The sequence below is a fragment of the Nannobrachium achirus genome, assembly GCF_963921795.1.
Source record: "Nannobrachium achirus genome assembly, chromosome: 10".
NCBI lineage: Eukaryota > Metazoa > Chordata > Actinopteri > Myctophiformes > Myctophidae > Nannobrachium > Nannobrachium achirus.
In genome coordinates, this window is record NC_137819.1 from 61513231 (window position 1) to 61539442 (window position 26212).

Below are 26212 nucleotides of genomic sequence, written 5' to 3' on the forward strand. Positions count from 1 at the left end.
CATTACACCAGTGGGTCTCAAAGTGTGGTCCAGTTGGGGGTTCCAAATGACCCCTTAACAGGTGTGTAACTCTGAGTGTACACATGGAACCAAATGGACCCGTGAGGGTCCATTTGGTTCCATTTGTCCACTCTCAGAGTTATGGGAGTCCTTGAAATAAAAGGTTTGAGAACCACTATGACGCTACATGAAATGGAACAGAGCCTTCATTAGTATCATTGGTAACACCTTTGAAGGGAGTGAGAAGAGACCCAACTTCTATCCACGAGTTTCCAACGCCCCATAGTGCATTGCGCAAACGTCTGCATCGAGGTTCCGCCGCCGATTTACAAGCTCACAACGGGTTGCATCTGCGACGCGACGTGAGCTTGTATGTCTGCTGTTAAACCCGGAAGTTTGGTCCTGATAGTCTCCAGTAAACCCCCAGGGAAACTTGTGGATAGCCTATTGATTAGGTTGAACTGTTGACAGCTCTGGACGCTCCCCTCCCCCGGGCCATCTGTTAGCCGTCCTGCTCAACCCAGAGGCACCGGTCACCTCTGTCACACACGGTTGGAAGTCTGGTCTGAAGTTCATCAGAAAGTTCCGCGGAGAGCGCAATGTTAGCGTGTAGCGGTGCAGCAGTTAAGCGAACTAATCTGTTTATCGATTATAAAAAAAGAATAGATTATATTACGAATAGTCGATTTCGTGGGGGAAAGGCAGTAGCTGTAACTTGATGGCTTTCTAGTACCGTGGTTCTCAACCTTTTCAGGCCGCGACACCCAAAATAACCAACTGGGGACTCCCCTACCCTGACGAGCACCAAGGCATTACATTTTGTATAACACGGTTCTATTGAGAAAATAGCAGATCTACATGTAGATCGGTTACTTTCACAATTTCTGTCTCTAATATTTGACAATTTGGCCAATGCTAATATAATTTGTCATTATAGAGAGATATTGAAAAGTCACTTTAGAAATGTGCAGATACCCTCTATACACTGACATATTTTGTTGGTTTGTTTACTGTTGAGTGAGAAAACAATGTTGCACATTTAGTTAATCATCTGGGGACCCCCAAAAATAAATTGAGGACCCCACAGGTTGAGAACCACTGTTCTAGTGCAACTAATGACCATCAGCAAAACGGAGAGGGACTCCCAGCCACAGGCAAAGCAACGCTGGTATCATTTGGCAAACCAACAAACATAATAGCATCTCTGGACCTGAGCCTAACTAAACCTGGACATGAGCCTAACTAAACCTGGACATGAGCCTAACTAAGCCTGGCATGGATGCCAGGATTACAGGGAAAAACAATACTCATGTCTACCCATACTATTTATAATACTCATGTCTACCCATACAATTTATAATACTATTTATAATACTCATATCTACCCATACAATTTATAATACTATTTATAATACTCATGTCTACCCATACTATTTATAATACTATTTATAATACTCATGTCTACCCTTACTATTTCATAAATAATGCACTGGATCTTTGCTCCATTGTTAGTGGATGGACAAGACAGAAACAGTGGCAGTAGCTGTATGTTGTTACTGTATATTTTACACTTCCACTTTGGATGCACTAAACGTACAAAGCGCTCAGGTTCACTCAGGTGAACAGCTTGGAATTCTGGGCCCTGCGCAAACCCAAATTGTTTAATTGATTGAATACATTTATTCATTTAACACATGACCTTACGGTTAAATTACCACGTGAGGTTATGCTTTACGTGATCGAGAATAGATCATAAAAGAACCCAGATAAGTATTATTGCACATAATACACATAGGGCTGTCACAATTATTACATAATAATCGTCTAATCGCAATTATTTGAGGTAATCGCAATTATTTTGCATAATCGTCATAATCGTTTCCATGTTGAGAAATGTTAATATAGTTTCAAACACTTTCAAAAAGTAGTGGAAATAGCAGATCTACAAGCTCACAACGTGTCGCATGTTTCCACTATCAATGTTCTTTTTTAAGTAGAAAGTTGTCAAATATGTCAGTAATTTCTTTGTATATTTAATGTCATAATTGCCATGTGCAACGTCAAAGCCTAAAAGCCAAACAGAAATGTAATTGTCAACGACAAATACACAAATAAATCGTTAATCACAATTATTTGAGTGACAATTAATCATCATGTAGAATGCCATAATCGTGACAGCCTGTAAATACACAATGAAAGCTAATAAGCCTGAGGACATTTGGCACCACTACCTACCATGGAGGCATTCCCATACACACACACGCTTTAAGCAGATGTCACATTCTGTACCTGAGTCATACATTAGGCACGGAGATGACTCAAGAGGAGAAAACCCTTGCGTATGCAACACCAGGGGCGTCACACCAAATTCTGGGCCCTGGGGTACAAGGATTCACTGCGGGCCCCCCATGAATGCTAACTATTGAAAAATAGCAGATATACAAGCTCACAGCGCGGCACCGAGTGCCGCGCTGCGAGCTTGTAGATCTGCTATTTTTGAAAAATCGTGAAAATGTGTGCCAAGAAACCTATGTTTCCATGTCAGTGATGCTCAAACTTTTTCATGTGAAGGACCCCCCCCCCCCCCATCTCAACATATTTAGTTCCAGGGACCCCCCAGAAGCAAAATTTGAGTTACAAATGTTCACTTAAAAAATACATATTATATTCAAAGATTTGCGCACATTTTCACGACTTTTCAAAAATAGCAGATCTACAAGCTTGCAGCGCGGCACTCGGTGCCGCGCTGTGAGCTTGTATATCTGCTATTTTTCAATAGCTAAAGTTACTAGGGCCCCTCCACCTTGGGCCCTGGTAACTCAGTCCCACTTTCCTACCCCTTGTGACGCCCCTGTGCAACACACACACACACACACACACACACACACACACACACACACACACACGTGTTCCGGCGTGTGCGCCAACAGTACACTGCATAGGCAAACAATGCATTACAGAGCTGTTAGTGGGAGATGCCCTGCAGCAGAATGGTGTGCATGCAGCTTGTGTACAGCGTTCAATGTGTACACTGTGTACAGTAAGTACGGTATGCCTGAAGGCCCTCCCCAGCTTGCTTAGTTGATCTCAGCATTCACCACTTAAGCTATTTAAACTCACTCATACAACAAAATAGCAAAACTTTACGATCTACGTCTTACATATTTTTTTCATTCTCATGACAAGCCTAAAAAAAAGTCTAACAAAATTGTACATAGTAAATCGTCGTTGTCGGGTGGAAACCTTGAATGTCCAAAACCGTTCCTTTTTATCATTTAAAAAAATGAACTAAACTTGTGAAAACAGCCGATCGACAGGCACACAGCGCCTCGCAGCGCGAGGCGTTGTGTGCTTGTCGATCTGCTGTTTTCACTACTTTTGTGCGACGGCCTTGTCTGATGAAGCAGGGCTTTACTTCGCAAAAAAACGTTGCAACTTGGAGATACAATGTTTCTGCCCGACAGTGACGAAATGTGATAGAGCTAAAAGTAGAGATCGTTACATCTCTCTAATGGGGGACTGGAGTCATTCCATTTCCATACAAATCTTTGCCAAATGAACTTTTGTACGTGGCATTCACAGTTCACATGCGGTTCTAAATTATCCCCCGAAAGTTACATCGGATTATTGTCTACATGTAGATCCAAAACAAGCACCGGCTACTCCTTAATCAAAACCGTACAGTGTGACAGAGCATGACTCGTGGCTTGGGTTCATATCTGGTATTCCAATCAGAATGACTAATCTATAAATCTAATCTACAGTTCACAGGCCAGATCCTCCTGACCTCAGATGTGTGTGCATGGCTGTGTTAACTCATAGAACAGCTCGAGTCAACTCGCATTCGATTACTCTGAATTGTGGTGATGATACCTTTCAAGGGGATTAAAGTGGTTAGACTGGTGACTGATGTCAGGTTTTTATCTGGTCTTTTAAGGGCTATATCACTTGACATCGCATCAGCGTCTCCTCTGCTCTCTTAACTCCTTTCTCTCTCCCCCACCCCGTCCCCTGGTGCGTTCTATTTTACCCTCTCTCTCCCCCCCCCCCCCTCTGGTTTATCTCTCCTCCGCCGTCAAACATCATCTCCATCCCTCTCTGTCTCTCTATCATCCCCTCCTCGCTATCTCTCGACCCCCTGTCCACACCTCCAACTCTCTCTTCCGTTTCCCCCCCTCTTTCCCTCTCCCTCTCGTACTTGTTTGCTTCGTGCCTCTCTCCTCTCTCTCTCTCCCTCCTGTTCTCCTCCCTCTGTACCTCTCCCCCGCTCTCGTGTGTCTCTCTCTCCCTCTCTCTCTCTCTCCCTCTCTCTCTCTCCCCCTCTCTCTCTCTCTCTCTCTCTCCAGATGCCCAGCCCACGGAGGCGGAGACGGCGGTATGGAACCAGGTCAGCGCCGTGCTGGAGGAGGCTCATGGGATCCTAGCAGAGCTGCAGTCCTATAACGGGGCGGGCCAAGAGATACGAGAAGTGAGAGGAGGGCTGCATGCGCACATTAACCAGTCGATAACACGTGTTAAAGCGTCGATACACGGCCAGTTGGCTATTGCTGTCTAGTGCGGAATTACACCCACGTGCTGGTTCGGCCAGCGCGGCCAGAAACATTCTGACATGCTCTTAATGACAGAGACTGTCGATTGGTTTCTTGAAAACGGTTTAGAATTGGGTGTCGAATAACGATTATATTCAAGGAATAAGTAATTATTTATGTTGCAGTGCAACGGTATGACATCTGCCACACTTGTATGAAGGACTCCCGTTGATGTCTTTGAACTGGCTTTCTAACAAATAGTGACGGAGCAGATTTCTGTCATTGCCTCCTAATCACGAGGGCTTTAAAGGCCAAAACAATTCCATTCTTCCGCCCCAGTCATGCATCATGCATTGCTAATTCGAAACAGAAACTGTGCTCGTCAGTGATGTTGTTTCTCAGTGACGCAAGTGGTGACCACAAGTGCGTTACCCCCGGCAGTGGCTCAGGGGTAGAGAAACTGTCATTAGAACACGGAGGGTTCCCAGTTAGATCCCGGGCTCCCCCAGAGTTACAGTAGTGTCGAAGAGTCCTTGAGCAAGACTCTGAACCCTTAGTGAGCAGGTTGGTGCCTTGCATGGTAGTGTATGTGAATGGGTGGATGTAATGCACAATCTCTGTAAAGCGAATTGGATAAAGGCGCCAAATACATTTACCATTTGTGACCACTTGGGTCTTCTGGTGAAGCGGTAATTTTCTCTCTTCTTTGAAATTCTGTTAGTCGGAGAGCCACATGCCCAAAAGCTCAAAGAATAGGGTTTTACCTGTGACGTCATGACATACTTTTTATTTTGTTTTTTTCTATTCATTTGGTCATTAAGGTACACAGAATGAGAGGCCTGCTCTGCCGGAAACATTGCAAAAAAAGATTATGGCCATTTGTATATTCACTGTCCCATCGACTTCACTATACAGGAAAATAATACAAAACTTTAATCTGCTTTAAGTAGCATGTGAGGGGTCTAACTAGGGGTTCTTCATGATTCTGAATCCATTGCAAGCATTTGTTTTGCATGAAAAACATTCTTTAGGCTAGATTTCGGCCAAATTAATAGAAAAAACTAAAATAAAAAGTATGTTATGACATCACAGGTCCTCTCAAATTTTGGGCCCGTGGCTCCCCGGCTATGTGTTTTAGTTTTTCTTGTGAAAAGCACAATATGAACTTTAACGTTATATATTATATATATTCTGTATATATATGGTTAGACCACTTCAACTTTTTCCACATGATGGCAGTAGGCTACATCTTCAACACAGTTCAGGAGTGGCCACCGTCAACATTCAGGTTTGGTTTGGTATGTTGATACCAAAGCCATTACCAAAGTGAAACGTTGCTCTGAAGGGAGACAGGAGAGGGGACGTGTCGTGTGTGATATTTAGAATAAGTAACGTTTGTTTGTGTCCGTGTCTTTTTCCTCTGTAGGCCATCCAGAACCCAGGAGACCTGGCTCTACAGGAGAAAGCATGGAACGCAGTGTGCCCCCTGGTGGCCAAGCTCAAGCGCTTCTATGAATTCTCCCTAAGACTGGGTGAGCATGCATGGGCAAAACCCTTCTGCCGGCTTTTTGCTTTCCATGATCTACCAGATGTTAGAACCTGTGTCACCTAACCACTTTAACCATTATTTTTTTATACTTTGGCTATTCAAAAATAGCAGATCTACAAGCTCATAGCGCGGCACCGAGTGCCACACTATGAGCTTGTAGATCTGCTATTATTGAATAAACTTGAATATTTTTGCAAATCTTTGAATATATATTATTTTAAAGCGAACATTTTTCACTCAAATCTTTGCTTCTTGGGGGGGTCCCTGGAACAAAATATTTTGAGCTGGGGGTCCGCTGTCAAATACATATAATTCCAGAGGTCCTTGATATTAAAAACTTTGAACACAACGGATAGAAGAAACATATGTTTTTCATAAAACCATTAGACATTTTTTTTCCTCAGGTCTTAAAGGAGTAGTTCACCCCCCAAATGACTTTTTTCTATTGCTTACTAATGACATGGAGACTTCAGTTCAATAATATTTTTTGTTATTTGTCGCATTCCTAAGACAATAATTTGATTGCATGGCATGAGTAATCAATAGAGAAAAAGTCATCTTGGGGGTGGTGAACTACTCCTTTAATGGGTTAAAGCACCACTTTCAACCCGGCATCCCTAATTTGGGCAAAATGTTTCAAAATTTTTTCAAAAGTATTCACTTCAGAATTTCAGGAAAAAAAATATATATAAAAAATCTTCAGGGGGAAAAAAAGAAAAAAATGCCAATGGCTATTTTCGCTATTAAAGGACAACTTTGTTTTTTTACAACAAGGGTTCATATTTTAGATTGTAATTAGAGAAAAGAAAAAGTGAATGTTAAAATGTTTTCATTTGTTTCGTTCTATTGTTTTATCGCGTTTACCGTGCTAAAATGTGGGGCATGCATACGCATTGGGGCATGCGTACAAGTGGCTCAATATGTCTTTTTAGACACAATAAGCCAGCAGTTTCTTTATTGCTATTTACAGTAACACTTCTAGCCCCCATAAGTCACATGCAACCATGAAAGGTTGCGTTGTATCTTGGGAATGGGCTTATTCTGTGTAAAATTACATATTTCGCCACTTGTACGCATGCCCCCAACCACTGAAATAAGAATCTCTAAAACAATAGAAAGAAGCGAATGAAATCATTTTGACACTCATCTTTTATATTCTTTAATTACAATCTAAAATATGAACCCTTGTTGTAAAAAACTAAAGTTGTCCTTAATACTACGAAGCTTAATAATTGGTAACTTACTTCACCTGTCATTCTGTCTACTTGGAAAATTACTAGTTAGGCCTGGTTCAGCAGACGAATGCAAAGACACACTGTAGCTGGCAGGATGGAAGACCAGTACGGGTAGGGCTGTCACGATTATGACATTTAACATGACGATTAATTGTCACTCAAATAATTGCGATTAACCATTTAATTGTGTTTTTGCTGTTGACCATTACATTTCTGTTTGGCTTGTAGGCTTTGAAGTTGCACATGGCAGATATGACAGATACCTAAAAATACAACGAAAATTACCGACATATTTGACAACTTTATACTAAAAAATGAACATTGATAGTGGAAATAGACGATCTACAAGCCCACAACTCTACAATCTGCTATTTCCACTATTTTGAAATGTTTGAAAATATATGAACATTCTTCAACATGGAAACGATTATGACGATTATGACAAAATAATTGTGATTATGTAAAATAATTGCGATTAGACCATTATGTAATAATTGTGACCGGCCTACCCAGAGGACCTACAGGTATAGTGGGTTGGGAACCATTGCCATAGAACATGACAGGTCTACTGTAGCGTGAGGCGTACTGTACTGCAGGGCCTAAACTAAAGCAGTGTTTAATTCGTCGACTAAAACTATGACGAAAAATTTCGTTTTTTTCACTGACGAAAACTAAAATAAAAACTAAGCTGTGATGACTAAAACTAAGACTAAAATATATTGACAATTTCGTCAACAAAATAAAAACTAGACTAAAACGTTAGGGAGGGACTAGTGGAGACGAGAGTCATTTTATGTTTGGTTGCTCTCAGGTGTTGCATCTACAAGCTCACAACGCGCCGCGCTGCTATTTTCAACACACAACCAAGTGTAAAATCAGTCATTACGATGCCATCAAGGCCTGCCAAAATGCATTTCAGTTGACTAAATCAACAGTAGATTTAGTCGCCCTAAAATCTTGTATTTAGTCGACTAAAATTTGACTAAAACTAAAACTTTTCAGGTGACTAAATTATGACTAAAACTAAAAGTGACATTTTATTCAAAAGACTATGACCATAACTAAATAAAAATTTGCTTGTCAAAAACAACACTAAACTAAAGGGAGGCTGAGTTGAGAGGAGGACATACTGTGTACAGCAGGGGTCTTCAATGTTTTCAGGCCAAGGACCCCTTAGTTGAAAGAGAGATTGAAGCAGGGACCCCAAAACCTTTTCAGATTCCATATAGTTTTATTGTTTTGACAGCACAATCGTCAGTATATTTTGGATTCATGTTAATGTGGGTTTTCAGATATTTAACCACTTGAACGTCAATACTTAATAAACGTGACTTTTCAATGTCTACTCTTTTCCCCCTCCAAAGCTCTTGCCAAAAATAGCCGATCTACAAGTTCACAACGCCTCGTGCTGCGAGGTGTTGTGAGCTTGTAGATCTGCTATTTTTGGCTAAAGTTTGCAGAATATGGACGCTAGGGTTCAAGTGTTTAATATAAAAAATGGGGGAAAAAAACAAGCTTCTATCACACAAAGATTTGGAGGACCCCCTGTCGTAACTCTGAGGACCCCCTAGGGGTCCCGGACCCCCTGTTGAAGACCCCTGGTGTACAGTAACAGGCCAAGGGAGTGCCATAACAATGATCAATGTGCTGATTATATTACTTAAACGCAGAGCGACTCGCGCAGCATTCATAAGCGACACACCACGCATCCTGACATGCACCTCTCTGCCGCATACATAAATACACTTACCATACTCTATGTGCATGCACAGCCCCTCTCTCTCTCTCTCTCTCTCTCTCACACAGGGGCGTCACAAGGGGGGGGGGGGGGGGGGGGGGGGGGGGGGGGGGAGTGGGTCTGGGTTACTTGGGCCCAAGGTGGACGGGCCTGGAATTACTTTATGCTTTTAGCTATTGAAAAATAGCAGATATACAAGCTCACAGCGCGGCACCGAGTGCCGCGCTGCAAGCTTGTAGATCTGCTATTTTTGAAAAGTCGTTGAAAATGTGCGCAAATCTTTGAATATATGTATTTTTTTAAGCGAACATTTGTAACTAACATTTGCTTCTGGGGGGGGTCCCTGGAACTAAATATTTAAGACGGGGGTCCGTGGCCAAATACATATAATTTTGGGGTGTCCTTCATGTGAAAAGGTTTGAGCACCACTGACATAGAAACATAGGTTTTTGAAGAAAAAGAACCTTTGAAGGATTTGAAATATTCAAATGCTTGCAAAAAGCTAGTTTAAAGCACAACATGTGAGTGGATCCTTGTACCCAGGGCCCAGAATTTGGTGCGACACCCCTGCAACACACACACACACACACACACACACACACACACCACACACACACACACACACACACACACACACACACACACACACACACACACACACACACACACACACACACACACACACACGTTCCCATCTCAGCCAGCCCTGCAGCAGGCTGACCTAGCAGGCAAGCAGCCGTTGCTACGGAAACAGTGGAACATGGTCGGGGCGAGAGAGAGAGAGAGAGAGAGGAGAGAGAGAGAGAGAGAGAGAGAGAGAGAGGAGAGAGAGAGAGAGAGAGAGGGGGAGGAGAGAGAGAGAGAGAGGAGAGAGAGAGAGAGAGAGAAGAGAGAGAGAGAGATGAGAGAGAGATGAGAGAGAGAGAGAGAGAGAGAGAACACAGACAGAGGAATCTGTTCGGTGGACACCGCCCTCTGCACAACCACCTATTGACACACATAGGACTGTCACAATTATTACATAATTAGTCGCAATTATTTGACATAATCGCAATTATTTTGTCATAATCGTCATAATCGTTTCCATGTTGAAAAATGTTCATATATGTTAAAACATTAAAAAAAAATATTGGAAATAGCAGATGTACAAGCTCACGCGTTGTGAGCTTGTAGATCGGTTATTTCCACTATGAACGTTCTTTTTAAAGTGTAAAGTTATGTCGGTCATTTATTTGTATATTTAGGTTATGTTTCATATCTACCATATTCGCCATGTAAAATGTCATGATCGTGACAGCCCTAGACACACCGTTTCTCAAGCATCGGCTTCAGGGGACCCCTAACCGCCTCCCAAAAACCCTGGGGTCACGGGGGTACAAATGGACCTTTACGGGGTCTGTACCTCAGAGGGTGCAAATGGATACATTTGTGGATCCATTTGTACGCCGTCAGAGTTAAACTAACACTGATAATCTTACAGTGTAGATTGGGGGTCCCAAAGATAAAAAAAAATAATAATGGTTACAGACCCATGAGGGTCCATTTGAACCCCCCGATGGGACCCCCGGACCAGACATTGATCCATAGTGTAATAATAATACCTCCTTCTGCCTCATCTGGTCACCCAACACACAGTGGCGTCAGTTCAGAAAAAGCTAAGGTATGGCAACATGACTGGTGTCTTGCACGCGCGCGAAGGCGTGCGTGCAAGACACCAGTCATGTTGCCAAACCATAGCAACAGGCATGATATATTTATTTTAAGAAGTACCATTTTATTTTTTCTCCTGTTTCTACGGTTTCTTGGGCTGGATATGGCAGCCTGGAACGGTTGTTCAAGTGCAGCTAAACTTGGCATGTTAGTAAACGTGCCACAATTAACAATAATGCATTGCACCACCTGTGCAGCTGACCTGCGGAACCTGGGAATATACCATTTTGTCAAGATGGGGAGAATAAAAGTGTGGAGGAATATAATTAAAATACCTTGTTAAAGTGACCATTTTGTAAAATTTTGTAGGCCTAGTTATTTTACTGTAATTTAAAAACATAATACCCAGAACAGATAGACAAAGAGACATTCATGGATTTATAACTAAAAGTAACTTTTATTTTCCCCCTGGACCTAGGGTATGGCAGCTGCATACCCCTGCCATACCCAATTGACACCCCTGCAACCACAGTGATAACAAGCTACCCAACTAATAATTAATGCTGATGCATCAATGATTCATGCCTGCACTCTAAACATTATTACCTCTTGTTGACATCGGCTTAAACCCCCCCTTCCTTCCCTATCAGCCCAGAGAAACCGATCTGATCACATGACGCCTCTGTGCAGGGGCGTCAATTGGGTATGGCAGGGGTATGCGGCTGCCATACCCTGGGCCAAGGGGGGAAAATAAACGTTACTTTTACTTTTAAATATAAATCCATGAATGTCTCTTTGTCTTTCTACAACTGCTAAATTTAACAAAATGATCACTTTAACAAGGTATTATAATTATATTCTCCACACTTGTATTCTCCCATCTTGACAAGATGGTATATTCCCAGGTTCCGCAGGTCAGCTGCACAGGTGCAATGCATTAATGTTAATTGTGTGGCACGTTTACTAACATGCCAAGTTTGGCTGCACAAACCGTTCCAGGCTGCCATATCCAGTCCAAGAAACGGTAGAAACGGGGAAAAAATAAAATGTACTTCTTAAAATAAATGTATCATGTCTGTTGCTAAGGTATGGCAACATGACTGGTGTCTTGCACGCGCGCGAAGGTGCGCGTGCAAGACACCAGTCATGTTGCCATACCTTTTTCTGAACTGACGCCACTGCCTCTGTGCCTCTGTGACGACTGGAACGGGGGGGGGGGGGAAAACAGAGAACACATCCTTGTATCTTTTCCCAATGCACTGCAGGCTCTCCCAAACTAGACCCACACCTCCTAGAACAAGCACACATCTCAATGCCTTGATTTAGATAAGACTTGGGTGGAATGGCAATCAGCATCAGAAAGAAAAACTGGCATGTATTATTTAGAGCTGCACCAATCGATAATTACTCCTTTGATTTATGAAATTGAGAAGTGGGTTTTTCTGGATACGTTTTATTGTTTTCAAATAATCAACACAATTGATTAGTCTGATTAGCCACTATGTTATACTTCCTCGTACAATGGTGTCACGCAACAATATACTAAAATAACCTATCTACAGTGTTGCAAAGTAACTAAGTACTTTTACTTAAGTACTCTTCTTAAGTACACTTTTGAGGTATTTGTACTTTACTTGAGTATTTCCAATACTTTTACTTCTACTCCATTACATCTCCGATCCAAATATTGTACTTTTACTCCACTACAAATATTTGAAAACTTTAGTTACTAGTTACTTTACAGATATCAATTATAATATGATAAAACTTACACAAATCACTTGTAGCCCTATTTTATAAATAGGAAATGTGACGCGTTGTGAGCTTGTAGATCAGATATTTTCAAACATTTTAGTACTTTTACTTTTGCTACTTCAACTATATTTTGATGCCAATACTTTTGTACTTTTACTCAAGTAACATTTGAACACAGGCATTTTACTTGTAACAGAGTACTTCTACATTGCAGTATTGATACTTTTACTTAAGTAAAACATTGGAGTAAATTTTCCACCTCTGCCTATATCTACAATCTGCAGCGCATTGTGAGGTTGTTGTTGATTTGCCATTTTGTGAAAGCGATGATTTCATTCAAATCGATCATTTCTTATAACTAATTAAAATCACTTGCTTCGATTACACGCCTACACGGGTACCCGTATTTCCGACGTTCAGCCCGTCTGGGCTATGCAGCGGTCATGGGCATTCACCAAATATTCGAATGTTCGAATATCAAAGTCACTATTCGAAGTTGTTCACCGAAGTCGAATATTCGCTTATTTTAATTTTTATTGTTTTCTCTTTAAAAAATATATAGTTTATAAAGCTTGGCTAGATAGGAAGTCATAAGAATGAGTTGTCAGTTGTCAGTTGGTGGATGAATTTGTTAATGCTCTATACCAGGGCTTCTCAAACCTTTTTAGGCCGTGACCCCCAAAATAAACATATTTGAACTGAGGACCCCCACCCTGACAAGCACTTGGAATTGTAGGTATTACATTTAATGTGACTTGGTTCCACAGATAAATATTGTGAAAATAGCCGATCTACATGCTCACAACGCCTCGCGTTGTGAGCATGTAGATCGGCTATTTTCACAATGTTCGCCTCTTGCTTACTTAATATTTGACAATTTGGCCAGTCCTGTCGAATATTCGACTATTCGAATACTTTGAGGTTGAATAATTCGAATACTAAAAATCACTATTGGTGAATGCCCTGCAGCGGTCACGGCTCTGCGTGTGTGGGGAGAACACCGGCGCGTCAGCGTCTGGTATCCACAGCTCTATGCTCGCTGAAGGGCCAGACAGCGGGAGGGAGAGTTGGCGGAGCGGGGGGCTTCTGCCCGGGCCCTTTAGATGAAACGCATCAGCGCTGTATTTATAGAAGGCTCCCTGTTGCATTTTTAATGCCGAGGAAGAGATGGGTCCTCGGGAGACTTTGGTGCCGAGGCGTTTTACTACGCTGACTGCACGGTCTCCACACGGTCAGGGGTTCAAAGACAGCGTGGCACACGTATGTGAAAAAGAGGGCACGCGTGGTCACTGTTGTTACGTCAGGTCACGTCAAAGCATAGGCTTTCCAAATACACACAGTGTTGACTGGTACTACCGTGTGATTATGGATCCCACTGGGAAAGTAGGATAACCACGCCCCGGACTCATTTTTGAAGCCTGTGATTGGCTGAACCGGATGTAGGGAGCGCTCCATTGCAGTCACTTGGGCCGCGGCAGAGGTGCACCAAAACCTAAACCTAACCTAACCTTAACCCTAACTCTAACTCTAACTCTAAAACTAACCTTAACCTCAGTAAAACTAACGCTGGTGAATGCTAACCTGGTGAAATGCTAACCTGCCGACGCTGGTGAGTAGCTAACCTGCCGACGCTCGTGAAAACGAGCGCTATGTACCGTTTCCATCCATCTTCTCCAGTGGGATCCATAATCAGGCAGTACGACCATACATCAAGCATGTGCACACATCAAAGGGGGCTTTTCTGCCTGTAAAAAGTGCCCTCTCCAGAACATGAATGCATTTTTTACTATGGTGAAAGAAATGCAAATGCCCCTCTTTCCATGCCATACCTGAAGGCAGCGTTCAAGAGAATTGCCTTGTCCAAACTCTCCTGAACTTGAATGCAGCATCTTATGTTGAAAGAATAGCCCTCTCTGTGTAGAAATCCATGCTGTTACGCCACATCTCCAGTATTGACTTTGAAGTGGCTGATTACAGACTTGATTATGCTTAGTTCAGTGTGGTATCACGGCACGCACCAAAAAGAGCCGACTAGTCGGCTAATTTAGATATTTTCACCAAAAGGCCCTTTTAGAAATTTCAGCCCCTACATTCTCTGCACGTCCCAGCCATACATGTTGTGTTGAGTTATGTCCTGTGATGTGACGTAGCTTTTGAGGTCGTCATACATACTTCTTCCGAAGCCCAAACTTCTTTTCGGATAATACAAATTGGCACCATTCTGTGCTTCGGAAAGGCGGTCTTAGATTTTCTGTAGCAGATGTTGTAAAAAATATGTTTGTGTTTGTGTCGGCCAACTTTTATTTTTCCTAATATGAGTGCTGCTTAATTACGCTGTGCTGGAAACACCAGTGGCACGAGGAGGTTATCCTGCAGTGTGTGTTCGCGACGTGTGAGGCATTTTACCGTGTCTTATCTTCATCTGCTTACCCAGAGTTTAAATGTTTTCAACTTGAGCATTTGGAAGCGTTTTTTAGGCAGCGCATTGTGTTTTCAGCAGGGAAATAATGATTTGGACTCACAGCCTTAAAGAAACATTAGTTCCCTCCCATCTTACAGTAGACCTATGTGTAAAATATAGCTTGATAAGCATCATTTCTGAGTATTTAAACAAACTAAGCAAATGGAATCAAGCCAGGGACCATTTGGTTCCATTTGTAAAGTTTCAAGAGTTCAAAGTGGATGAATGAACACTGAGGATTTGACGGTGTCCATTGCAGTATGAGTACATGAGATATACAGTAGATGTTGGAACTTGCTAATACCTTTGTATGTGTGTATGCAGAGAATGCCCTGCGCAGCCTGTTGGAGGCGCTGACGAGCCCGCCATACGCCCCCATGCAGCACCTTGAGAGAGAGCAGGCGCTGGCCAAACAGTTCGCCGAGATCCTCCATTTCACGCTCAGCTTCGACGAACTGAAGGTGAGCATCGACGTGACCGGATGTACATTCTTGGCCGTATGGGTAATGCAGTTCTTCTCTATGCGATCTTTATTAAAACATGTTTTACTAAAACTAGAGTGATTGCATACATACTCGGGGGTTCTACAGGAGCATATAGAACCATTTTACAACCACAGGCCTACTTGTAAGTGTTCATTGAATTGTTACGATTTTATGGCTATTTCATTAGCTACCCTAACCCTACTCTGATTCGTTGGAACAACATCCAATCAGCAACAACGTCGCCTACATAACAGGTGACTTTTGGAAATAGGAGTCAAATGGAGGGCTTGCCAGACTGAGAAGCAAAGTGACAAAACCAATCCACGGAACGTAGCATAGCAGGCTGGCACCCAGGCTACACCTCACCCATTTTCAACCTTATCTTCATTTAATTGGTCCTCACTAGCGCTCATTATAATAAGATGGCACACGGCGGGCTGTGGAAAGTTCATAAACCGACGTAATGACATGGGGATTCCATGCCAATATAAACCACAGCCTTTCTCTTCCTAGAAAGTTTGCGTACTTTAATAGAAGTTATTGCTGTAATAGAAGTTATTGTTCTTGCATCAGTAATCAGGCTTTATGATTATACTTGGAGGAAGATCTTTTTTTCCACGAAAGTGTACAGAAAGTGTTAAAAAGGGGAGTTGATGATTTTATGGTGTCATTAAATCAGTGTATTTCAAATGGGAGGCATTCAGCCTCCAGGAAGTAACCAAAACTACACATGGAAGACATATTTGCATATTATAACCACACCTGGGGGGTCTATTAGAGCAATGTTAACTCCATAGACACATACAAAACAGAAAACGTACAAAACTATGGCACCACCTCTTTAAGAAAATAAAAATGGCAGAAATAGCAGATCTCCAAGCTCGGCGTGCAGATCGGCTATTTCTTCTACTGTTTTGTGACACTGTACAAGGCAGGCATTCATTTACAGGAACCAAACAAAGTTGAACCATGGAGATGCAAGGTCTCTGCCCGACAGTGACCATAACTTCTTATTAAGCATGTCATCACCCCCCCCCCCCCCCCCCCCCTCTCTCTCTCTAGATGACAAACCCAGCCATTCAGAATGACTTCAGCTACTACAGGAGGACTATAAGTAGGAACAGGCTGAACAACCAGCAGGTAAGGCCGTTGACACTCAGTCCATGTTTACGTTCATGGCAGCTGTATGCAACCATGTTATAAACACATGTAAAAAGAGACAAAGAACGTACATCACAACCAGAAACCTTTACAAACTTTAAGATGCAGTTCTGGGAAATTGCACTGATGTGAGTCGTGGGGAATCCGCCGGGAAATGAATTTGCGGGGTTACAGAGAAGGTCACAAAACTCACAGAAGAGTTTAACTGAAAACAGGTTTACTGGAATAAAAGTCTACAGAAAACGGACTCAAACAATAGTGTGGTTATACAGCAACCACACTCGCTAAAGTGCTATGGTGCTGAAGTAGAGGTCTTCACAGGTCCAATTTTACCTACCCTAACCCAAATGGACCCGGGGAAAATGGAGCCGGACCCAAATGGACCCGGCTTGACAGATGTAGTAACAGATGATTGACAGATGTAACAGCCAATCGCTGAGTCCATTCTGGTATCAATGGAACCGCCTATCTTACGGTCAGAGAACTGGAACCCGGGGCATACGGTAGTGGCTCCGACCCGGCACCGAGGTCACTGCTTGTGAATGGACCCGGTACCCTGCTCAGACCGGATCTCGGACCCACCCAAAGACCTCTATGCTGAAGTGCAATTGAAGACCTTTAGCCTAATTGCGGTTGGATTCAAAGTCAAACTACAGTGCTTTGTGTGTATACAGTATGTTGCAAATATAGAGGCAAATCCAAATAAACACAAACACAAACCGTGTTTGGGGGAGGGAAGATGGACAGGGAGGATGAAAATTGTCACTGCACACAATCCTAGGGGCTGGGGCGGCACCTGTCAGCAAGGAGTGTACTATGCTTTTTTTAAAGCCACGATCACTTTTATGTACATTGTCTCCCTCGCCTGGCACAGATAGGTAATTGCCAGTGCAGTCTATTTCAAATGTACTTCATAGACATAAAACTAGTAGATCTCGGCTACCCAACACTAGAGTGGACATTTCTCAATGGAAAAGTATCAAACAAACACTGCACATGTGTTAGCTGTATTGTATTAACATACTCTACTATTCAGATTGGTTCAGGTTTTTTCTGCGATCCCAATCTACACTGTAAAATATTTATTTGTCTCCCTGGACGGACAGGGGCTAAAACAGTCTCGACCCCCGTCCGTCTGTCTGTGTGTGTACAGCTAATCTCCGGCACCGTTAAGGGGACACACACCGGCTATGGACGGCACGCGTCAAAACAGCCGCCCACATTATTTTCAATGAACATTACCCACGCACTTTCTGGAGGCCAGAGCAGAACCTCTGCCCCAAATCTTTCACATCGGCCTGTTATAGAGACACCAGGTCAACATATTTCTTTATATTATTACCTACAGATTTTGTCCAAACATCACGCAAATCATATTGAAGAAAATGTCTTAAATCATGAGGCATTTTCCACCCAATTGTTTTTCAAATCGGCCGCCAGTTTTGCACCAAATGCCACACATCATCAATGCAGCGCCAGATTTCTGAGAAACTTCGCACGCACATTCTCATTAAGCCAAGGAAGAACCTCCATTCCAACATTTGTAAATCTTCTCGTGGTGGTGTGACAGCAGTCCACTTCACGTTTTGGCCTATAACTCTTGGACCGTACGAAGGTCGTACATTCAACATATTATTTCCCTGGATTCCTCCTTGGTTCATGACCGTCTGACGCAACTTTGTCGGGTGGAAACCTTGTATGTCCAAAACCGTTTGTTTTGTATTTATCATCTATAAAATGTACTAAGCTAGTGAAAACAGCAGATCTACAAGCACACAACGCCTCGCATCGCGAGGCGTTGTGTGCTTGTAGACCGGCTGTTTTCACTAGTTTTGTGCGACAGAGGTTTCTGCCTGACAGTGACGATATTTTAATGATTATGTTGCGAGGAAAACGTTGAGATAATAGCCATTTTGGTTAGAACTGAACTTTTAACTTCAAGTTTAAAATGATACTAAATATTTTTTCAAGTGTCTAATAAATTCCAAATATTATCAAATGATCTCGCGGCACCCCTGGACTGCCGTCGCGTCACCCCAGGGTGCCCCGCCACCCCAGGGTGCCCCGTCACCCACTTTGAAAACCCCTGTTCTACATACACATCTATCGGCGAATAGTGACAAAGCGCTGAACCGGAAGTTTACAGAATGCATCGGAATCTATGGGTAAAAAGTGACATTTCTGGCGTACAATGAACAACATGACCGGTGCTGTTTCTGACCCTGCGTTGGCAGAACTCTCTATGCAAGGCTCTGTTTGTTTGTTGCAATGGTAGCGTTGTCTGGTTTCCAGGCTATCCCTAGCCTCGCGTAGCCAGGCTTACTCATCTGCGAAGAGAAAAGCCTGGTGACAATAAAAGGCAGAAACCGTGGGGCTGAATTTTCCTGGAAGCTGTATTTGTTTCACAGTGCGGTGTTCCTGCAAACGTATTCCCTGCACGAAAAAATCTGGTCTACGTCTCCTGCTCCGTCGGTTGCGCTCGCAATAAACAATATATAAACTAAAACATTGATTCAAGCAATGTTACACCTATTAACTCAATAGCTGCCGGGCGCCGCTAGGTGCCGCTAGAGTGCCAGCCATTCTCCCGTAGGCATTCACTATCACATCCGGGTCGCCAGCCTGAACTGGCTTGGCTTTTCACTCGAATGAGTGCTATGCTAGCGAGCCGGAGGAAGTTAGCTATCAGTTAGCAATCGACTATATCATTTTTTAGAAGAGCGATCTAAAGTTATTCAGCCGCCAAAATAACTTGTCTGCTGGCCTCGGAACACAATCCGGAGAAAATCCGCTGTAAAGATGTGTTTTTCTATTGGAGTGGGCGGCGTGCTGCGGCCTTTTCTTCCCATTACGGGCCGTGATAACAGAATCGCGGCCTTGTGCTAGGATGCTAAATTAGACCGGGGCTATCGTTGATGCCTCCGATTATTTAATTCATTTTACTAAAGGAACTGAATAATGTCGGTTCTTGTAATCCTTAATACGTCTTGCTGAAACAGCGTTTTTTTGGGGGGGCTCTAAACTTTTTTCTAAACCATTTTCAATGGAATAAATCATCGGGACAAGTAGAATGGCTCGTTGGGAGGCGGTGGAGGAGCCAGGACCACCCACGTCGCTACTAGCAGCTCAGGGTATGCGAAATAGATTAAAAAATTAGTATTGGAATGGAAAAAAGAACCGAGATTATTCGGTTTTCGCACAGAAAGAGTTAAGAGCGAGTTAAGAGCTACAATCTATTTGAGTTTTTTCGCTAGGGAATGTAAACAGACCCGCACCGCATGACGTAACGTCCGTTAAACGCAGCACTTCCGCTAGAAATCTGGAACCAACCGGAAGGCATATTGTCTACAGGGTGGGCGATCCCCAGAACACATGTTGAGAAGCAGTGAACTAAAGGATTTGATTGGTTCACAGCTGGAAGCTGAGAATGAGGTGAACAACGAGATGGCCAATCGGATGTCTCTGTTCTACGCTGAAGCCACGCCCATGCTGAAGACTTTGAGTAACGCCACCACTAAATTTGTTTCAGAGGTAAACCAAACCTACTCGCCAAACCTCTCATCCCTCTTTTTTCTTTAACCATTTCAACACTTCAACAAACTGTTACTGTATGTAACAGTTTGTTGCATACAAAATAGCGAAAATATCTCATCTACAAGATCCAACTTGGAGATCTGCTATTTCTATCGTCTATTTTCAGCTATTAAGACGTGCACAGAATGGAGAGGCTATAGGGTTCATATGGTTAAACACCTTTTCTGCTAAATAATGCGCATAATTTTCTGACTTCTCTTCAATGCGTCTACTCTGGACAGAACATGCATTTCTCCGCTGTCGGGCCGAAACCTTAGAGTTCTCAATCCAAAATGTAAATTTTCAGGAAAATTAGCTCAAGTGGAGTTAGGAGGTTTTGACCCAAGGGCTTTTTACTACTTTTCATTGGTTCAATATTATTTTAACACTCAGATGTAAAGGGTGTTCAATAGCACTGATTTATGCCAAAACATCTAAAACCTCAAAAATGGAGTTTAAGAGGTTTTGGCCAGACAGTGACGAGTGATAAAAAACTTCAGTTGCCGCCTTGGCCATGTTTTTAGTTTAGTTTTTGTTTGTTGCAAAAGTGCAAATAAATGTTTTACTCATGTGCTTTGTCTCCATCTTGTGGTTAAATGCTGTTAGTGTGCTAGTGGATAAACTTGTATCTCTAAATTGCTCTCTCTCTCTCTCTCTCTCTCTCTCTCTCTCTCTCTCTCTCTCTCACACACACACACACACACACACACACACACACACACACACACTCTCTCTCTATTGACCAGTGTGCTCTTATCTCCTTTTCCAGAATAAGACATTGCCCATAGAGGACACAACAGACTGTCTAAGCACCATGGCCTGTGTCTGCCGCGTCATGCTGGAGACTCCGTAAGTGTCTTCCTTTAGTTTGCCGGTACTCTGTTCCATCCCCCCTTTACCTCACCCATCCTCTGTTCCATCCCCCTTTACCTCACCATCCCTACCTCATGAAACTCCAGCAACTCCAATTACTAGTCCCATTGAGATGTGAAGTAAGAGCAGAGTAGCCTACTTGAGGCAATAGATTGATGATAAGTGCTTGAGTTACAGCAAGTGTGCACCTCTGCCCTTCATCTCAGCGTTAATTTAGCATAACTAAATTGCCTCAAATCGAATATAGGAGTCGTTAGTGACCTGGGACAGTGATTACAAAGTGCTTCAGATGCTCGCAGTCCTCGATTGGCTCAGTCTACGCGGATAAGGCAGAACATTTATATCCATTTCTCAGATAGTTAAAAAATTGACTAACAGAGATAAAGGTGCAACTAGGGCTGTCACGATTATGACATTTTACATGACGATTAATTGTCACTCAAATGATTGCGATTAACGATTTAATTGTGTTTTTGTCATTGACAATTACATTCCTGTTTGGCTTTTAGGCTTTGAAGTTGCACATGGCAGATATGACACATAACCTAAATGTACAAAGAAATTACTGACATATTTGACAACTTTATACTTACAAGCTCACAACGCGTCGCAAGTCACATGGCGCGTTGTGAGCTTGTAGATCTGCCATTTCCACTATTTTCGAAAATGTATTAACATTTTTCAACATGGAAATGATTATGACAATTATAACAAAATAATTGCGATCAGACGATCATGTAATAATTGTGACGGTCCGAGGTGCAAGCTGCACTTTTTAAGCCTTTTCTTTTTTTAAATGGTACCTTTTGCGTGTGTCACAGGGAATACCGCTGTAGGTTCACTAACACAGACACCATGCTGTTCTGTATGTGGCAGGGAATACCGCTGTAGGTTCACTAACACAGACACCATGCTGTTCTGTATGTCTGTCACAGGGAATACCGCTGTAGGTTCACTAACACAAGACACCATGCTGTTCTGTATGTCTGTCACAGGGAATACCGCTGTAGGTTCACTAACACAGACACCATGCTGTTCTGTATGTCTGTCACAGGGAATACCGCTGTAGGTTCACTAACACAGACACCATGCTGTTCTGTATGTCTGTCACAGGGAATACCGCTGTAGGTTCACTAACACAGACACCATGCTGTTCTGTATGTCTGTCACAGGGAATACCGCTGTAGGTTCACTAACACAAGACACCATGCTGTTCTGTATGTCTGTCACAGGGAATACCGCTGTAGGTTCACCAACACAGACACCATGCTGTTCTGTATGTCACAGGGAATACCGCTGTAGGTTCACTAACACAGACACCATGCTGTTCTGAATGTCACAGGGAATACCGCTGTAGGTTCACTAACACAGACACCATGCTGTTCTGTATGTCACAGGGAATACCGCTGTAGGTTCACTAACACAGACACCATGCTGTTCTGAATGTCACAGGGAATACCGCTGTAGGTTCACTAACACAGACACCATGCTGTTCTGAATGTCACAGGGAATACCGCTGTAGGTTCACTAACACAGACACCATGCTGTTCTGTATGTCACAGGGAATACCGCTGTAGATTCACTAACACAGACACCATGCTGTTCTGTATGTCACAGGGAATACCGCTGTAGGTTCACTAACACAGACACCATGCTGTTCTGAATGTCACAGGGAATACCGCTGTAGGTTCACTAACACAGACACCATGCTGTTCTGTATGTCACAGGGAATACCGCTGTAGGTTCACTAACACAGACACCATGCTGTTCTGAATGTCACAGGGAATACCGCTGTAGGTTCACTAACACAGACACCATGCTGTTCTGAATGTCACAGGGAATACCGCTGTAGGTTCACTAACACAGACACCATGCTGTTCTGTATGTCACAGGGAATACCGCTGTAGGTTCACTAACACAGACACCATGCTGTTCTGAATGTCACAGGGAATACCGCTGTAGGTTCACTAACACAGTGTTTTGTGTGTCTGTCACAGGGAATACCGCTGTAGGTTCACTAACACAGACACCATGCTGTTCTGCATGCGGGTGATGGTGGGCGTCATCATCCTCTACGACCACGTCCACCCTGTGGGGGCTTTCGCCAAGACCTCCAAAATCGATGTAAGAGCTGCAAACACACACACACACACACACACAGACGCACGCACGCACGCACGCAACACACACACACACACACACACACACACACACACACACACACACACACACACACACACACACACACACACACACACACACACACACAAGATCTACAACAACAAAAACATAGAGAGCTTGCACATATACAGTTATACATATACAGGGGCGTCACAGGGGGGGGGGGGGGGGGGGGGGGGGTGGGACTGAGTTACTAGGGCCCAAGGTGGAGGGGCCTTGATTATTTTAAAACTTTAGCTATTTTTGAAAAGTCGTGAAAATGTGTGCAAATCTTTGAATACATGTTTTTTTTTTAAACAAACATTTCCTGGGTTCCTGGAACTAAATATTTTGAGATGGGGGTCCGTGGCCAAATACATATCATTTTGGGGGTCCATCACATGAAAAAAGTTTGAGCACCACTTGACATAGAAACGTAGGTTTTTCCAAAAACCTTAGAAGGATTTGAAATATTCAAAGACATTAATTATTACGTTTAAATGTGTGTGGGTGAGGCGTGTCTGTCGGTTGACCTTTCCCTATATAGACTGATTTATACTTTTCCGTAAAATGGTGTCACGTGTAGAAAATAGCTGATCTACAAGACAGCATATCTAACACTGTGTTGATCTTTGTACCCTGCAGATGAAGGGCTGCATCAAGGTGCTGAAAGAACAACCATCCAACAGTGTGGAGGGACTCCTCAACGCACTGAGGTAGGGGTGGGTGTGTGTGTGCGTGCGTGCGTGCGTGCGTGCGTGCGTGCGTGCGTGCGTGCGTGAGTGAGTGAGTGTGTGTGCGTGTGTGTGTGTGTGAGAGAGAGAGATAGAGAGCTGTACAATTACAACACCAGAGGCAGCTCCACAAATCACGTCCAACTCAGATTTGGCTCAAACAAAGGGTTACATTTGCTCTCCTGTTATGGTGCAAAAATGTGGAATATACAGACGGTCTTAAAGGAGTAAATCCCTACCCTCCTTTAAAACCGCTTTTAAAAGTCACTTAAAGGTTGCTGCAGCTCGAAACTGATATCTTTGCATGGTACTGTTTTGTCTGTCATTTAATGTCGTATGAATTAAGTAAAAAGGGACCCCAATTTAAAGGGACCCCAATTTAAAGCCCAAAAGCTTTCTTGTGGTCTTTATACTTTTAGTTGTTTACCTTATATCAGTGAACTGTACTGTCCTGTACCTTTTCCTATGCAAACTTCTAATAAAGTATTCAAATCAATCAATTAATCAGAGATAGTAACAGAAGGAAAATATGGAGAGCAAAGAATGAAAAATGAGAACATAATTATTAATACATTGTTAAATGACCCTTTAGTTTTCACATCCTTTAGCACATATGAAAAGTGTTGATCGACCTTGGGCAGCAACTAATGATTTTCAATCTACTTTGTAGATCATTTCAATTCATTAACAGTATATTCATGTAGGCCAGCATGTTGAAATTGAATGAATTGAACCAAATTTCCCTTTTTTTTCTCTCCTCTTTTTGGAACAAAATCAAACATTCCAATTTTAGCAAGCTGTGATACACATACACAAAAAAGATTATTCAATTACAAAAAATGTATTCAATTAATTTTATGCCAATTGATTAATAAATGATCCGATTGATCGTTTCACCCCTGGTCAACATATACTTTTATGTAAGTAAATATTTCAGGTTAATTTCAATGGACCTGATTGTCTGTTTCCATGCATAATCTCTCATACCAGGGGTCTTCAACAGGGGGTCCGGGACCCCTAGGGGGTCCTCAGAGTTACTAAAGGGGGTCCTCCAAATCTTTGTGTGATAGAAACTTCCTTTCTCTTTTTTATGTATCAACCACTTGAACCCTTGCGTCCAAAATAATATATTCAGAGAACTTTAGCCAAAAATAGCAGATCTACGAGGCGTTGTCGTGGGCTTGTAGATCGGCTATTTTCAGCAAAGAGGTTTGGTGTAGAGGAGAAAAAGAGCAGACAAAGTACAGAGTGAAAGGTCAAGTTAATTAAGTATTGACGGTTTAAGTGGTTAAATATCTCAAACTGACATGAATCCAAAATACACTGATGATCGTGCTGTCAAACAATGAAACGATATGGAATCTCTGAAAAGGTTGAGGGGGTCCCTGCTTCATCTCTCTGTCAACTAACGGGGTCCTCCTCGGCCTGAAAACGTTGAAGACCCCCGTCTCATACGTATTAACCCATTTAGGCCTAGAATTATTGAATGCTTTAACCAGTGAAAAATAGCAGATCTGCTATTTTTGAAAAAGTTGTGAAAATGTGTGCAAATCTTTGAATATATGTATTTTCAAAGCGAACGTTTGTAACTCAAATTTTGCTTCTGGGTGGTCCCTGGAACTCGCAGCGCGGCACTCGGTGCCGCGCTGCGAGCTTGTATATCTGCTATTTTTCAATAGTTAAATCATAAAGTAATGATACACAATAATGTGTACCCTTTCTGAATGGGTTTTAATCTCTCCTCTTCCAGGTATACGACACGGCATCTAAACGATGACAGCACGTCCAAACAAATCAGGGCCCTCCTGCAATGAGAGCCTCCGGCAGAGAGGAGGCGACGTGGGGCGAGAGGAGGGAAAGAGGGCACAGAAAGGAGGAGCGGCCGAGGAGCAAAAAGGAGGAAACCAACGCCAGCGGCTGGAAAAGAAAAAAATAAATAAACCTGTTTGTTTACAACGAACGAGAAACGATGCGCAGGTTCACAACTTGACCTGATGATGAAAAAAAGAGGAAAATAATTATATATATTGTCAGCTGTCCATCATTCTGTCTCTCATTTTATAAAATAGAAAAAAAAGAAATAAAGACGAAAGCCAGGAGAATAAAGTATAGATATATATTAAAGAAAAGTGCAACACAGACGCCAGATGAACATAGGTAGTACTAAAGACAAATAAGAGGAAGCTATATCGCAGAATCAAAGACAACACATGTATTAAAAGGAGGAGGAGGAAAAAAGGACAGGTTCACATCCCAACGTTAGTTTGACGGGTATTTTTGCACACACTTTGAAAGCAACACGGACTCTC

The 26212-nt window shown here is 42.7% G+C and overlaps 1 protein-coding gene across 2 annotated transcripts in view; it reads left to right on the top strand.

Moving 5' to 3' along the window:
• The window catches only part of fam49al (family with sequence similarity 49 member A, like), a gene marked incomplete at its 3' end in the record, with an annotated part of 33372 nt that extends 7655 nt beyond the window's left edge, over positions 1-25717 (top strand). For both annotated transcript variants that reach the window (XM_080734491.1, XM_080734490.1), the window contains exons 2-10: positions 4347-4468; positions 5956-6061; positions 15242-15378; positions 16465-16542; positions 19978-20094; positions 20906-20985; positions 23007-23133; positions 23815-23885; positions 25654-25717. In XM_080734491.1, coding sequence (XP_080590617.1) covers positions 4347-4468; positions 5956-6061; positions 15242-15378; positions 16465-16542; positions 19978-20094; positions 20906-20985; positions 23007-23133; positions 23815-23885; positions 25654-25717 — 902 coding nt within the window. The remainder of the gene's footprint in view (positions 1-4346; positions 4469-5955; positions 6062-15241; positions 15379-16464; positions 16543-19977; positions 20095-20905; positions 20986-23006; positions 23134-23814; positions 23886-25653) is intronic.
• Positions 25718-26212: the final 495 nt, after the last annotated feature.